At 34.6% G+C, this 15,248-nt stretch overlaps 1 protein-coding gene across 2 annotated transcripts in view; it reads right to left on the reverse strand.

The window, feature by feature from the left end:
- Window positions 1–15,248, reverse strand: part of HDX (highly divergent homeobox) — a 180,922-nt gene that overhangs the window by 16,891 nt on the left and 148,783 nt on the right. For both annotated transcript variants that reach the window (XM_082377176.1, XM_082377177.1), the window contains 3 exons: window positions 11,987–12,066; window positions 9,049–9,132; window positions 3,546–3,668 (listed from right to left, as the gene is read on the reverse strand). In XM_082377176.1, the coding sequence (XP_082233302.1) occupies window positions 3,546–3,668; window positions 9,049–9,132; window positions 11,987–12,066 (287 nt within the window). The remainder of the gene's footprint in view (window positions 1–3,545; window positions 3,669–9,048; window positions 9,133–11,986; window positions 12,067–15,248) is intronic.

Genomic DNA, 15,248 nt, shown 5'->3' on the forward strand with positions numbered 1-15,248 from the left:
CTGAACAAAAATTTATTATTTATTTTATGCTATTAAATAGTCCATGAACTTCTTGGTGAAACTGAGAGTACTGTTTACAAAGCAGTCACCTAAAGGTACTACATACTCTCTAAGGTTTCTAGATTGCAGTCATAGGACACAGAGCCATTTTCTTCTGGATCAGTTGTTTACCACTAACCCAGTCTAGGTGAAACAAAGACTTTGCTGATATTGGTTGATCATAGTTTATGAGAAATACATCACTGGATTTATTTCACTTTGCAAGTGTGAAGAAGCCCCATTAAAGAGGGCAAAGTGTTCCAATTAACATAGCTTAGAGTACTGTAAAGTCAAAGTAGATGAGCAGAGTTAATGACATTCTAAATTCTAGTGGGGAGACCTTCAAATCAAAGAAGCACTACTATTTATTTCTTTCTCATTGCACTTAATGTAGTTGACTAAAATGAGTGTAGTATTAAATAGGAAAACTTTAATATCTGAGGCAGTATAAGGCACAACTAATGCATGAAGTCCACTTTAAAATTCTCCTTTTCAGTATCTTTCTGGATTGCAACATTGGCACACTGAACAAATCTTCAGATTATGTCAGTTGCTAGAACTGTCTTTTTCATAGACCAAAGTGAACATAATGAGCTTTCTTCACTCCAGGTTCTTCATCAGTCAGAGCCTGACCTAGTGTCACTCTTCCTAAGAGATTAAGGCATTTCCCAAATATATCATCAGTCTCTATAACACTTATTCTAGGCCCTAGGGTGTGAATGCCAAGTTCCATAATGTTAATCATTCTTATCCTCCTTGCAAAGTGGAGAAATCGAAGTTCAAGAAAGGCAATTGACCTGGCTAGAATCACATAGTGAATTATCAAGGGAAGAAAGACCATAACTAATGACTTAGCACAGTTCTGGGAACATTATTTTTATTTTAAAATGGCTATTGATTAAAAAAAATTTGGATAATCTAATATTTCAGTCAGACATTTTCATATATTTTTAAATCCTGGACTGCTTCATTGGAGCAAAGTATTCTGTGGACCACTCATCTCACTCAACTTACCAAAATCAAGATTAATAGAAAAACAGGCTTTTAAAATGAGAAACCAGTGGCAATACGGTTCTCTTTTATTAGGCAGAATAAAAATTAATTCCTTCCAGAAATAAACCTCTAAGTATTTCATAGTATAAAGATCAGTAGTTTAAGAGATGACCTGGATAACTTTTGTGGACTACTATAGGTGTCTTCTATATTTTTAGACCATATTTTGAGATCCATTATACCCAATCTCAACTATGAAAATCAGTAGTTTCTATTTGGGGGCTGATTATATAGGCCATGATTTTCAGTATAATTTTTGTATAACTGTCTCTCTTTCCCCCCAGCCAATGTTTTGTTCATATCTTAGTTCATCAGCCTTTTACCAGAGGAAAAGTACAAGAAAAAGAGAAAAATAAAATGTACCATAGGTACTTTTCTTACTTGTTAGTGGTTTTGGGGAAAGAATAAAGCCAGGTTAGAATTAGAAAATAAAGTGCAGTTTGTGTGCCACGCCTTGATATCAAGATACATAAACAACTGCTAAGAAGCTGACCATTCCAAACCATGCTACGACTTTTGGGACCAGGACCACACTCCAAGTTACTCCCATAGTTGGACCTAATTCTGCTTTTTTTCTTTTTAACATTTATTTAATTAAAATTTACAGTTCCTTTGGGACCACGTTCAAGTGGCATGTACATATATACACTACTAAATATAAAACCGATAGCTAGTGGGAAGCAGTCGCATAGCACAGGGAGATCAGCTCGGTGCTTTGTGACCATCTAGAGGGGTGGGATAGGGAGGGTGGGAGGGAGGGAGACGCAAGAAGGAAGAGATATGGGGATATATGTATATGTATAGCTGATTCACTTTGTTATAAAGCAGAAACTAACACACCATTGTAAAGCAGTTATACTCCAATAAAGATGTTAAAAAAAACCCAAAAAACTACCACCTAATTTATTTAAAAATCTGTAGTTTCGGTTCTAAAAAACAAATACATTTTCAATATGCCATGGAATATGCATAACTCACATAGTAAAGCAAAATGCTTAAATAAAACTGGCAAAGGTAACTGAAAACTGCTGTCTTGGGATGTCTGTGTATGTACAGCATGGGGGGAGCACAATTCATGAAACTGGACACATAATGTACATGCTGGTTTACGCCTCATGAGTAAATTCTTTTATAGTTTAAATTTTGTGGTTCAGTACTTTGGTGAAATATATAACGACTTTTTTCTTATAAAAAAGGGAGAATTGTTGGATGCTAAGACACTAATCTTTTTCCCTAGAGATAACTCGGTTAGGCTGTGTATGTGCAGTCTTGCTTGAATATAAGGGATAAATGTTTGTACTCCGGCTGAATAAAAAACTCTGAGACTGCTTAATTAATGGTTACCTGTGTGACATACTACTTACACTGAATTTCTCTGATAAAGAATCAACATAGTAGTATACAACTCAGAGGCAAATTTAGTATCTTTTAGCATTAAATGGAATATTTAACATAATTCTATATTCCTTTTTAGCAAGATTAATACATTATTTCACAAATTTTAACTGAAAAAATGAGACAGAAAATGTGCTTTGGGAGAAATTTGTAAACAAAATTCCACAGTGACAAACAAAAGATGTTGCATTTCATCTTTGGGGTAGAGCAGGGGTCCTCAACCCCTAGGCTGCGGACTGGTACTGGTCCTCGACATATTAGGAACCGGACCACACAGCAGGAGGTGAGCAGCGGGTGCGAGAGGGAAGCTTCATCTGCCGCTCATCTCACCATCGCTCCCCATCGCTCTCATTACCACCTGAACCATCACCCCCCCACCTGGTCCGTGGAAAAATTGTCTTCCGTGAAACCAATCCTTGGTGCCAAAAAGATTGGGGACCGCTGGGGTAGAGGAACCAAACACTATCGTTAAATTGGGAAAAGTGAATGCTGCACTGTGGTCACAAAGAATTTCACAAAGTAATCTCACCTTTTTTTTAGTGATGAACAACATATCATGAAATAAAAGGTATTCAAACACCTGTGAACTCTAGTAGGGGCTGGAATGTAACTGAAATCCAGAAGAGAGGCCAATGCCTCACTTCTTTCATTCACAAAAGGTCCCAAAATATGTGCCTCTCCAGTTAGTGTAGCCCCATCTCTACAAACATTTTGAGAATTTCTTTAAAACTAATTAAATGAAATGATATGAACAAGATGGGGAATACAGTCAATAATTATGTAGATAATATTTTAAATGTTTTCCCTACTTAATGGTGGCTTGGAATTAACAAAGTATGTTAATCAGTTATTTTGATTTTCCACTAAAGTAGCACACAAAATCTGAGTATTTTTTCTCAATAAAACTGTGCTTTAAAAAAAGTCACAAAGTAACAAATCCTTCCTTGATGCCAAGTAAGAATGAGGTATAAAAACAAAAAAAATATGTAGAACCCAAGTGTGACATGCTACTTTTCAACATGATACATTACAGCTTACTATTCTCTTCTGTCACTTACCTGCTGTTGTTCCTTATCGTCAGCTTTTATAGCTAGTATCAAGCTTCTTACAAATGTCTGAAGTTTAAAATATTTTTGCTTTTGAATCTCTAGCTCATTTTCAATGAATCTGACTTCTTCATTCTGAAGGAGAAAACATCGAATAATACAATTACTCTATGCAAACCTAGGACTGTACATGTTTGATGTACAATAAATTTTTAAAAAGCAATCAACTTAGAGGGACAATAAAGAAGATAACATTTTAGCATAAAGGAATATAGAGCACAGAAGTAAATTATCCTGTTATTCAAAGGCTGCCTTTTAAGCAAATCACCAACAGAAAATAATCTGCAAGGTCAAAAATCGAATCAAATAAATTCCAGTAAGAGAAAAGTCAAGAAACAGTTCCCCTCTTGGAAAGACTCCTCCTACATTAAACCTAATTAGCATTTGGATTAGGATTAATAATAGAGCTCAATTAACCCCAAGTAAAGAGCAATAGCAGATGCAGTGATGCTGAATGTACCATTCACAAAGCCAAATACTGAGGTTATCATTTTGTACCAAGAAAGGACTCAAATTTTTAATAAGACTGTCTTAAGTAGTTTGCTGAGGCCCCCACCTTTACGTAAGAGTTTGTTATTTAGAAAATATCTCCAAATTTACCACTAATTTGAAACCCAGTCTCCACTATTTTTCCTAGTTGTGTAGGAAAAGAACAATAGACTAGGTTTTGGGAGGATTTTAGTGCCAGGTCTACTGATAATTGTGTAAACTTGGGCAGGCCAATTAACCTGTGATTCTATTTACTCATCAATAAAATGGATATAATACTAGCAGTCTTTGGGAATTCTAGCTTGAGGGTTATAAGGCTCAAATAAGATAATGGCCATGAAATTGCTCTGAATAGATTTACTATTTAAGCTACAATAGTCAAGAAAGTGTGGTATTGTCAAAAGGGTGGACATATAGATCAATGGACAGAACAGAGTCCAGAAATATTTATTATATATTACTTTATACATATATAATACATACATAAATATATATATATACATACACATACATATTTGGTTGATTTTTGATGAAGATGCTGAGGTAATTCAATGGACAAAGAAAGAACAGTCTTTCAAAAAACAGTGGTTGAACAATTGTAAATCCATACCCCCTCCAAAAATGATTATTAACTCTTACCTCACATCATGTACAAAAGTTAATAAGAAATGGATTGTAGGCCTAAATGTAGAACCTAAAACTATAAAACTTCTAGAGGAAAACAGAGGAAAAAAACTTTATGTCCTTGGGTTAGGCAAAGATTTTTCAATAGGACACAAAAAGCATGAAACTTAAAAGAAGGATTTCATTAAAAAACAAAACAAAACAAAACACAACCTTTGCTTTTCAAAAGACACTTAAGAAAATAAAAATGCATGCTACATATTAGGAGAAAAAATTTGTAAATCACATATCTGATAAAGGACTTGCACACAGAATACATAAAGAGCTCTTGTAGCACAAATATAGGACCAGCAACAGAATAAAAAGCAGGCAAAATATTTGAACATACACTTTATCAAAGAAGAAATGTGAATGGCCAATAAATATGTGAAAAATGCTTAATATCGTTTATCATTAAGGAAATGCAAATTAAAATCACAAAGAGATACTACCACCAACATACTACAGTGGCTAATGTTAAAGAGACTGACAATAGCAAGTGCTGATGAGAATGTGGAACAATTAGAAGTCTCATACTTTGCTGGTGGGAGTGTAAAGCAGTACAGCAACTTTGGAAAATGTTTGGGCAGTTTCTTATAAAATTAAACATACTCTTTTTTACCATCTGACTCAGCAATCCTACTCTTAAGTATTTACCCAAGGGAAATGAAAACACATGTCCACAAAAAGACAGACATGAATATTCATAGCAGCTTTATTCATAATAGCCCCAAACTAGAAGTAACACAAGTGTTCATCAGCAGATGAATAACAAATTGTGTTCATGGTTACACAACTGTGTCCAATTGTCAAAACTAAATGTATGAAAAGGTGAATTTTATTGTATGTAACTTATATATCAAAAAACCTGATTAAAAAATTTATTACCCAGCCCTCTTGCCAAAAACGTGAAAATAAGCTGTGCGTATTCTCTGCAACCAGAGAATCTGTCTCAAAGAGCATAGCAGGACCTTTAACAACATTTGCTCAAAAAGCTGCATAAAATACATGAAAATTAGTTAATTCTATGGGCATTCTTGTTTCAGTTGAGAGGATACAGTTGTATTAATCATATTCTATCTATGAATATGTTTACTGCATCAATTATTTTATCAGCTCAGTTTAGAACTTATTTTACCTAATAAAACTGCTTCCTTTTCAGACCATTTAATATCAAGTGAATGATCTGCAAATGATGATTCAAGCTAAATTCCTTGTTCAAAGGCACTCTACAGTAATCTAAGTTATAAGTAAGCATTATAATAAAATTCCACATGCTTCTACTATAATACACTTGACTAATTCTAAACTTTTTGTATTTTTAGTATTCATTGTCAGAACAGCAGTATTAGTAAAGTGCTGACCAGGGAGTCTTTTTGAATACAGGAGATATCTATCATCATTATCACAGTGTCGTTTGAAAGCACAGTCCTTTTGAGCTACACTCACAGTCCATTAGAAAACATTTTAAAAACAGTAATTCACATTTGCAAAAGTCAGGAAGCATCTTTTGGTATGCAGATCTCTAATTTCTCATGCAAATATTCCTCCTCCTCAGTATTTATGCAATGTTTTTAAAACATAAACAGCTTTAAGATAATTTAATATTTCAGACATTTTCTTCTTGGAGCTGCTTTTTGCAAGCCTATTAAACACTTCCTAGATTACAGGCAGTAATTTATGTGTACTTTCAAGATTTTCCTAAGCAAATGGTTTGCGAGAGGAACTAGTAAGATAACATCAGTCACTGCATTTCACGAAAAAAGACCTAGCTCATTTTTCTTTTTAAAATCTTCCCTACATTCCCACTAAGCTTTGTCAATTCTCCAAGATAACTGTAGGGAGCACTCAAGGCTTCATATGGACCGGGGCTTTGATCTCTGAGCAGGCTACTGATGGATGCCAAACTTGAGGTGTTATTTTATGATATAGCTACTCATGCCTCAGAAACTCAGCTCATCAAGTTGTTTTATAAGCATTTGGGGTGAGTTAGAACTCCTAGCAATATGGATTTCTAGCAAATATCTCAGTCAGAAACTCCACTATGCCCACACTGAATATTGATGTTTGCATAGTAGTAATTACCAAACACACATAAAAAACATTCTTTCATTTTGCTACAGTGAATCCCAAGAACAACGAGAAATTGTTCAATTTAGTGTGGGGGGAAAAAGTTATAATAATCCAGCTGTGGATCTTAATTGATTTTATATAAGTGAGCACTTGCATAATAATATTAAAAGTATTTCCAAGGATAAATTAATTAATTTATTCACTCACTCAGGAACTAGTTACTGGACACCTATATCCTAGGCACTAGACCAGATAACATATACGTGAATAAGATAAGTATATACAAGAAGCATATGATGAATATATTCAAGAAACCAGCAAGGTGATTTTGATCCCAAAACAAAGAACACTAGCATGTGTATGAAAATAGAATAAAACAATGTTCTCTCAAGGAAGATTAAATTTCCAAACTGGTAAGGCTATTTTATTTATTTATTTATTTATTTATTTATTTATTTTTCTGGCTGCACTACACGGCATGCAGGATCTTCATTCCCTGGCCAGGGATTGAACCTTGTGCCTCCTGCACTGGGAGTGCAGAGTCTTAACCACTGGACCACCAGTGAAGTCCCTGGTAAGGCTATTTTAAATCAACTTACTGAAATCGGCAATGAGAACTGCTATATGAGGTTTCACTTGCACTTACTTCAGAATTAAGGTAACAAAATTCACTGATGAAGTGAAGCGAAATATCTTAAATAATGATTATAAAGAGACATATTTTCTATATAAGTGCTAATTTTTGAGAGTTAAATAAAAGTTCATCTAGGATGGTGAAGTTTTATAAAAGATATCCTTAATAAGGTAGCGAAAGACCCCTTGTTCCCACAGCATTTACCAAAATGGAAAACACTGGATCATTAAATGTCCTTTAGAAGTCAATGAAAATGATAATTGAAATTTCTGGGCTGGATACTCTGGCCTGCCCAGGTCTTCAGCTTGAAACCTTCTCAAGTGGGCTGGTGCCCCAGAGGGGAAAGGTCCTGGAAATAATCCTCTGAGTTCTGGGCCCAGCCCTATCTGAACTGTTTGAGTGTACTAAGTGGAGCACACTTAACAGCTGTGCAATCCAGTCCTCTCGTCTGTAGTTTCCATAGCCTGTGCCAAGTGGTGGCTTGCAGAGCCATTTTAATTCTGAACTGGGCATTTAGAAATATTATATGACCATGTAGGAGAGATTAGAAGGATCTCCTGTACTTCAGAACCAACAACTTTATAATTTTATTAGTTGAAAATACAGTTTAAATATAGGGTTATATTGTGCTCTTTGACCACTTAGCAAATAAATTTCAAAAACTAATTTCCTTCTGTGTTTACAATGTTCAATATTTTAAAGTCTGACATGTTACGAACATTTGGAAAACAGAATCTGTCGAATGATATAACTTTCAATTATAGTAAAACTGAAAAGATTTTTGAGAAAATGACAGCTGTTGTCTTTTCTGATTAAATGTTATTTTTTGTTAACATCTTAAGATTACTAGTCTCTGCTTTGAAGATGTATGATATTCAAGAAAATAACTTTTGTTCATGAAAGGAATGAATCTGTTGCCAAATTTCAGAAGGCCCCAAATTACCTAGTAAGACAGGATATTGATTAACAAAGGGAAAACAATTACACATCTATGCAGAAAACATATTGACATATAGACTGATAGCTTATGTCAAAATTTAATGAAAACAAAATTATGTATGGCACACTGTCAAAGTAAGTCTTTCAGTTCAGTAACAAGTGACATTAAGAAAAGGTCATTTCTATTCATATTCATTCAGTATTTGCTTTGGGGATTGTTTTTAAACTTCTAAAACAGGTATATTATTATATATAAAAAAAGTATATTAAAAAGAAATTGAAATTCAAGATAAAATTAGCAAGGGACACTGGAAAAAATATCCCCTTTACCATCATTTAAAAATGAACATGGGCTTTAAAAAAAACATTGTCATACATTTCACATTAACCACCACTATGCCTCATCTTGCCATACACCATCAATAATTACTCCTGCTCAGCAAACTGTGCTTAAAACCATAACCACTAAACCAGCCAGCATTAATTAAAATGTTCGGCACTCTGACTGATATCCAAGTGCCTGAGAGAGTCAATGCAGAGTCCCAGTATACCTAATTTATCAAATGGAAGTGAAATAAACCGGTGCATAGGTACTGTAAAAGTCTGCCTCCTTTAATACCTTCTCTTAAAAAATTCAGAATCTGAAAATACTTTTACCTTATAATCCAAGAGAGAATTCACTTGTTCTACTTCAGAATTACTTATCATGTCACTTTCTTCATCATCAATAATTTCTATTTTCTGTAACACAAGTAAAGAAGTTTTCCTAAATATATATCTAATCATCACTATACTCAATAATGTATAGAGCATATATACATTCAATATTCAGTTTTAGTGATGGGGTTATCTAGTCTAGGTTATCCAGAATAACTCTGACTGGCTCCTCAGCTTTACACCCAGTATGTGTCTGAGCCACCTCCCTTAGTAACAGAAAATTATTGTAATACTATTTAAAACAGAAAAAAACACTTTCACAATATCCCTGAAAAAGTAGGCATTCGAACTCTGCTTAAATAGTGCCCTCCAGGAAGGGAGCTTGCTTCCTATAAGGGTAGTCTATTTAATGATAACCAAATTTAATTGGTTGGAAGGGCTTTCTTTTATAAGTTTCCATATATCTCTTTGCAACTTGTAATGTAAAATATCAACATATGACATGTATTGCAAAATCAAATACAGTTTTTAAAAAATTCACTTATTTACAGCACTCCATTAGTTATACAATTGAAAGCAGACATTTATAATGTAATGGCGAAAAGAGCAGGATGATTTGTTTCCTTCACTAGACAGTAAGAAGGAGAAGAGAACAAGAACAAGAGACACACTAAACTGCCCTTAGCTTTAGAATTAAGGTACAGCATAATTCGTACAGTATCTCGCACACAGTAGGTACTAATTAAATATTTGTCAAAAGAATGAACAAAACAGCTTAGCACTGATGGAAAAAAAAGTGACCATTAAGCTCCAACCATGGAGGCAAGGCAAGTTCTCTAATCATAGAACTTTTTTTTAAAAAAAGCAAAAGCAAAACGAAAAAACAAAATCGGCTTTAATTTTTCTTTTGCATATGAAAAACACAGTTAAGAAAAAACACTTTTAAACATTTAAATCCTGCCAACCCAAAAGAAAATTTAAAAAAGAGAAAAGCTAAGCTAGAGTTAGTCACTAGGCAGTCTTTTAAGAACAATCACATTAATAGCAACATGTCGTAGGCAGAATTTGAAATCAAGTTTCCTACCCAGCAATAGATATGGTGATTAAAAATCACAAATGAACTGGGAATGATCATATTTGATATATTGCCTATGAAGATATGATGCCATAACAGTGTTTGTGACCTGGAGACTTCTGAGTCAGGAGGACAGCTGCAATGAAGTTGCTTTCTACTGCTGCCTGGAGATGAATCTAATGTTTTGTTTTCTATTATAATCACTATAAACTTGGGGCTTAATCATGTCAGCTCTCACCAGAATGCAGATTTGATATCTTTTTCGATGTTGTTTTTTAGATTTTTCTATTTGGATTGGTTCTGGGAAAAAAGAGCTAAGTAATCCAGGGAGGAAGGCCCCAAGGGCCACTGTATAGATTTGCACATATAAATAGGTCTTGTATGTCTTTGTGATTTGTCATCCATGAATAATTGGGGACATTCAAAAGTTATAGGCAGAGGAGATCAACTTTTGAAAGTTTGGAGTTTTGTCTCTGAAAATCAATTGCTCTTGAAAAATTAGGTGCCTAAGTGACTGTGAGTCATCCCATGCCATGACTTCATTCATTATCTTCAAATGTCTGCCACAGGGGAGATCCAATGTTGAGAAATTCAGACTAAAAATGAGCATGTCTTTAGGGGAAAAGAGTTCCAATTTGTAAATAATTGTATATAATTTGTAATAGTATTACTCAAATCTGGAGCAAAGGAGATTATTACTTGGTGGAATTAAGAATATTAGCACAATTAATAATTGCGGAAAACAATTATTACTAGATATCTAATGAAAACACAACTTTGCCTCAGAATAAAAGTATGTTTTCCTATATGCCCATTCAATTTACTGTTAGAAGGGTCAAATATAAACTTAAATCAGGACTGAAATCAGTAGAATGCAATCCTAAACTACACTCTGTACATGGAAAACACTGTTATATATTGTCGAAATCTAACAAAAAAAGAACAAAACTGTATTTTATGTGCTCAACTTTTATTAAGGAGATGTGACAGAACTATAGTGTCAGATAAATAATATTTGTAATGGAAGCTAGGGTAAATCTTGAAGTTACAGCCATTTTTTAACAGAAAAATCCATTATAGGGACCATTTGTAAAGTCTGCAATCAAGCACAAGCACAAAGCACTGATTCAAAAGCAAAAGCAAAAGGACAATGACATTTGCCTTTATGTCTGACTTTAGGTTAATACCATCTTGATTTCTGTATTATTTGATGGAGTCAGAATATAAACAGATGCTGCAAATACAGCTGCTTAGAGAAGATCTCTATATATCAATGTTTACATTTTCACAAAACTCAGTTTAATCCACATGTAGGCTGTGTCTGCTTGCTATTCAGTTTCTTAATACTGCCTTTCTTCCATTGCTGCAATTTTTAAGATGACTAGCAGAGTCCAATTTAATTAAAAAGAAGAAAATTTCCAAAAACAGTATAGATAGGTATGGTCTGAACAAAGAACACAAGAATCAGGAATCCTTGGATACAAGTCCCAGAACTAAGAAAGCCTTCCTCCATGGTCTCAGGCTAAACTTTTTTAACTCTGCCATCTGTCAAATGAGAAGAAATCTGCTCTTTGCTAAATGTGTTGAAGCAAAATAACTTGTTATGTATAAAATGTCACATGTGTAGTAAGCATTAGGTTTTTATATTTGCAAATCTCTTAAATTAAAAAATGGTACAAATGACATCGCTTTAAATTTCATTTATTAAACCCTATAAGATATATCATTGCATTGGTAACAGATCCATTTTGGTTTGTGAAGTGAAGCAAGACTTTATTCTGACAACGCTGATATTGTCACCAACTGGAAACAAATCCTTGGAATCCATCGTGTAATGAGGAAAGAATTTCAAAACGTACATACCACATTATCTGTGGATACTGTATGGTGGTTCTCCTCCTTATGAGCCCTTGCCTCATTTGGAACAACTTCACTGGATTCCTCTACAGAAACAAAGAAGGCCATGATTTCATTTTTCATTCCTTAAAACTTTATTGAGAATGCTTTTTTCAAAATCACTTAAATAATTTCTCTATTGTAAAAAGACACAAATGGCAATTCTACTTCTAACAATGTATTCTAAGGAAGTAAGTGTGGATGGATTTGAATTTAAGGATGGTCATCACTGTGCTGTTTATAATTTTAAAAAATGAAGTAACCTATATGCTTAACAATGAAGGCTTGGATAAATCATGTAGGGCTTATCCTTACAATAAATACTAGAAAGCCACTAAAAATGAAGTAGAAGAATAGTTGATAATAAAGAGAATATTCTGAATGAATAAGCATTTTCAGAACTCTAATGAAAAACTGATGAACTCATAAAAGTGCTAACAAAAGATCAAGATGAAAAAAAAATTAATTACATGGGACTGAGTGAACTGATGAAGATGAGTATAATTTTTGTGACTTTCTGTCTGAATTTAAAAAAAAAATCCCACAAGGACTCAGAGGCAAAGAATATACAAATCAATTTTCACTGCAAAGTAAAGGAGCTGTTACAGTGGAGGATTACTGGACTGAATGTCAATATTATGACATAGTATGAGTGTGTTTCATGTTTGGTAATTGCAATCATTGTTGCTTTTGTTGTGGTCATCCATGTACAATGCTTGATGTCAGTCTATTTATCTCTTGTAAAAATAAAATACAGTGTGTGTGTGTGTGTGAAAAAAATAAAAATAAAAAAAATAAATAAAGAGAATATTCATGATCTATTGGAAGGAGAAAAACTGAAGGTGACAAAATCTACTCTATAGGTACACTATGATCTTAATTTTGTAAAAGGAAAAAAGTATACATTTTCATGGAGAAAAGAAAGACTGATGTTATTTACACCAAAACATTGCCATTATTATGTCTGATTGAAATTACAGGCAACTTTTATTACTCTTCATTTTGTCTAATTTACTTGATTTAATATTTCTTATTTTCTTTCATTTGCTTATTTATATTTAAATATCTTCTACAATAAACATGTATTGCTCATTTTAATTAGAAAAAAGTGATACAAATAATGTTCAAATACATGATAAAAAGCTATAAATATAGTACATTTTCAATTTTGTAAAAAGGGATGTGTATGTGAGTGTACACACACACACAAACAAACCTGTATATATGCAGAGAAAACACTGGCATAAGTATTCTCTCACCCCCATTTCAAGAGAGGATATCACTGAGGAGTAGGATTATTTCTAACTTTTTCATTGTATGTTCCAATATTTTATATAATGAACATGTATTCCTTTTATGATCAAAATTTAATATTCTGATACTGTAGGGGGAGTGGCCAAGATGGCAGAGTAGGAAGACCCTGAGTTCACCTCCTCCCATGGGCACACCAAAACTGCAACTATTTCAGAGCAACTATCCATGAGAGCAACATGAAGACTAGCAGAAAAGAATCTTTACTGCTAGACATATAATGAAGGAGCCACAAGAAGAGGGGTAGGAGGGGCAAAGACACAGTATAGTGAAGACCCATACACCTGGGGAAGGTGACCCACAAACAGGAGGATAATTATAATTGCAGAGGTTCTCCCCAAGGAGCAAGGGATTGAAGCCCCACATCAGGCTCCTCAGCCCAGGGGTCCTGCACTGGGAAGACGAGCCACCTGGAAAGTTTGGCTTTGAAGGGCAGCAGGGCTTACTTTCAGGAGAGCCAGAGGGCTATGGGAAAAAGACTCCACTCTTAAAGGTCACACACAAAATCTCACACCCTCCAAGATCCAGGGAAGAAGCAGTAATTTGAAAGGAGCCTGGGTCAGATGTACTTGCTGATCTTGGAGAGCCTCCTGGAGAAGCAGGAGGCAATTAAAACTCATCTTGGAGACACAGACGCCGGCAGTAGCCATTTGGGGGAGTTCATTTCACCATAAGGACACTGGTGCTGGTAAGCACTACTTTGGAATCCCCCCTCTAGCTTATTAGTGCCAGGACCCACCCTGCCCACCAACCCGTGGGCACCAGTTCTGGGATGCCCCAGGCCAAACAGCTAGCCAGGAAGGGACACAGCCTCACCCATGAGCAGGCTGACTGCCTTAGGATCTCCTAAGCTCCCAGCTGCTCCAGGACATGACCACATCCACCAGAGTGCCCAGGACCTGGCCCAGGTCACCAGTGCACCTGTGCTAACCCCAGGACTCCCAGGGCCCTATAACCAGAAACTGTGGGACACAACTCTGCCCATCAGTGAGTGGCACTGTCACCACTTTTATTCAACATAGTATTGGAAGTCCTAGACATAGCAATCAGATAAGAAAAAGAAATAAAAGACAACTAAATTGGAAAGGAACAAGGAAAACTGTTACTGTTTGCAGATGATATGACACTATACATAGAAAATACTAAAGATACCACTAAAAACTACTAGAACTCGTCAATGAATTTGGTAAAGTTGCAAGATAGCAAATTAATATGCAGAAGTCTGTTGTGTTTCTATACACTAACAGTGAACTACCAGAAAGAGAATTTATGAAAACAATCCCATTCACAATTGCATCAAAAAGAATAAATTACCAGGGAATACATCTAACTAAGGAGGTAAAAGATCTGTACTCTGAAAATTATAAGATACTGAGGAAAGAAATTGAAGATGACAAAACAGATGGAAAGAAATTCTGCGTTCATGGGTTGGAAGAATTAATATTGTTAAAAGAACCATACTACCCAAAGCAATTTACAGATTCAATGCATTCCCTACCAAAATACCAATGGCATTTTTCAAAGAACTAGAAAAAATAATTCTAAAATTTGTATGGAAACACAAAAGACCCCGAATAGCTGAAATAATCTTAAGAAAGAAGAACAAAACAAGAGGTAGCACGCTCCTTGATTTCATACTATACTACAAAGCTACAGTAATCAACAGTAAGATTCTAGCACAAAAACAGATACATAGATCAACAGAACCAAACAGAGAGCCCAGAAATGAACCCACACTTATAAGGGCAGTTAATCTATGACCAGGGAGGCAAGAATATACAATAGGGAAAGTACAGCTTCTTCAATAAATAGTGTTTAAAAAACTAGTCAGCTACATAGAAAAGAATCAAAATAGACTACTTTCTCACACCATATACAAAAACTCAAAACAGATTAAAGGTTTAACTGTAAGACCTGA

The sequence above is a fragment of the Balaenoptera borealis genome (assembly GCF_965194805.1).
Source record: "Balaenoptera borealis genome assembly, chromosome: X".
Lineage (NCBI taxonomy): Eukaryota > Metazoa > Chordata > Mammalia > Artiodactyla > Balaenopteridae > Balaenoptera > Balaenoptera borealis.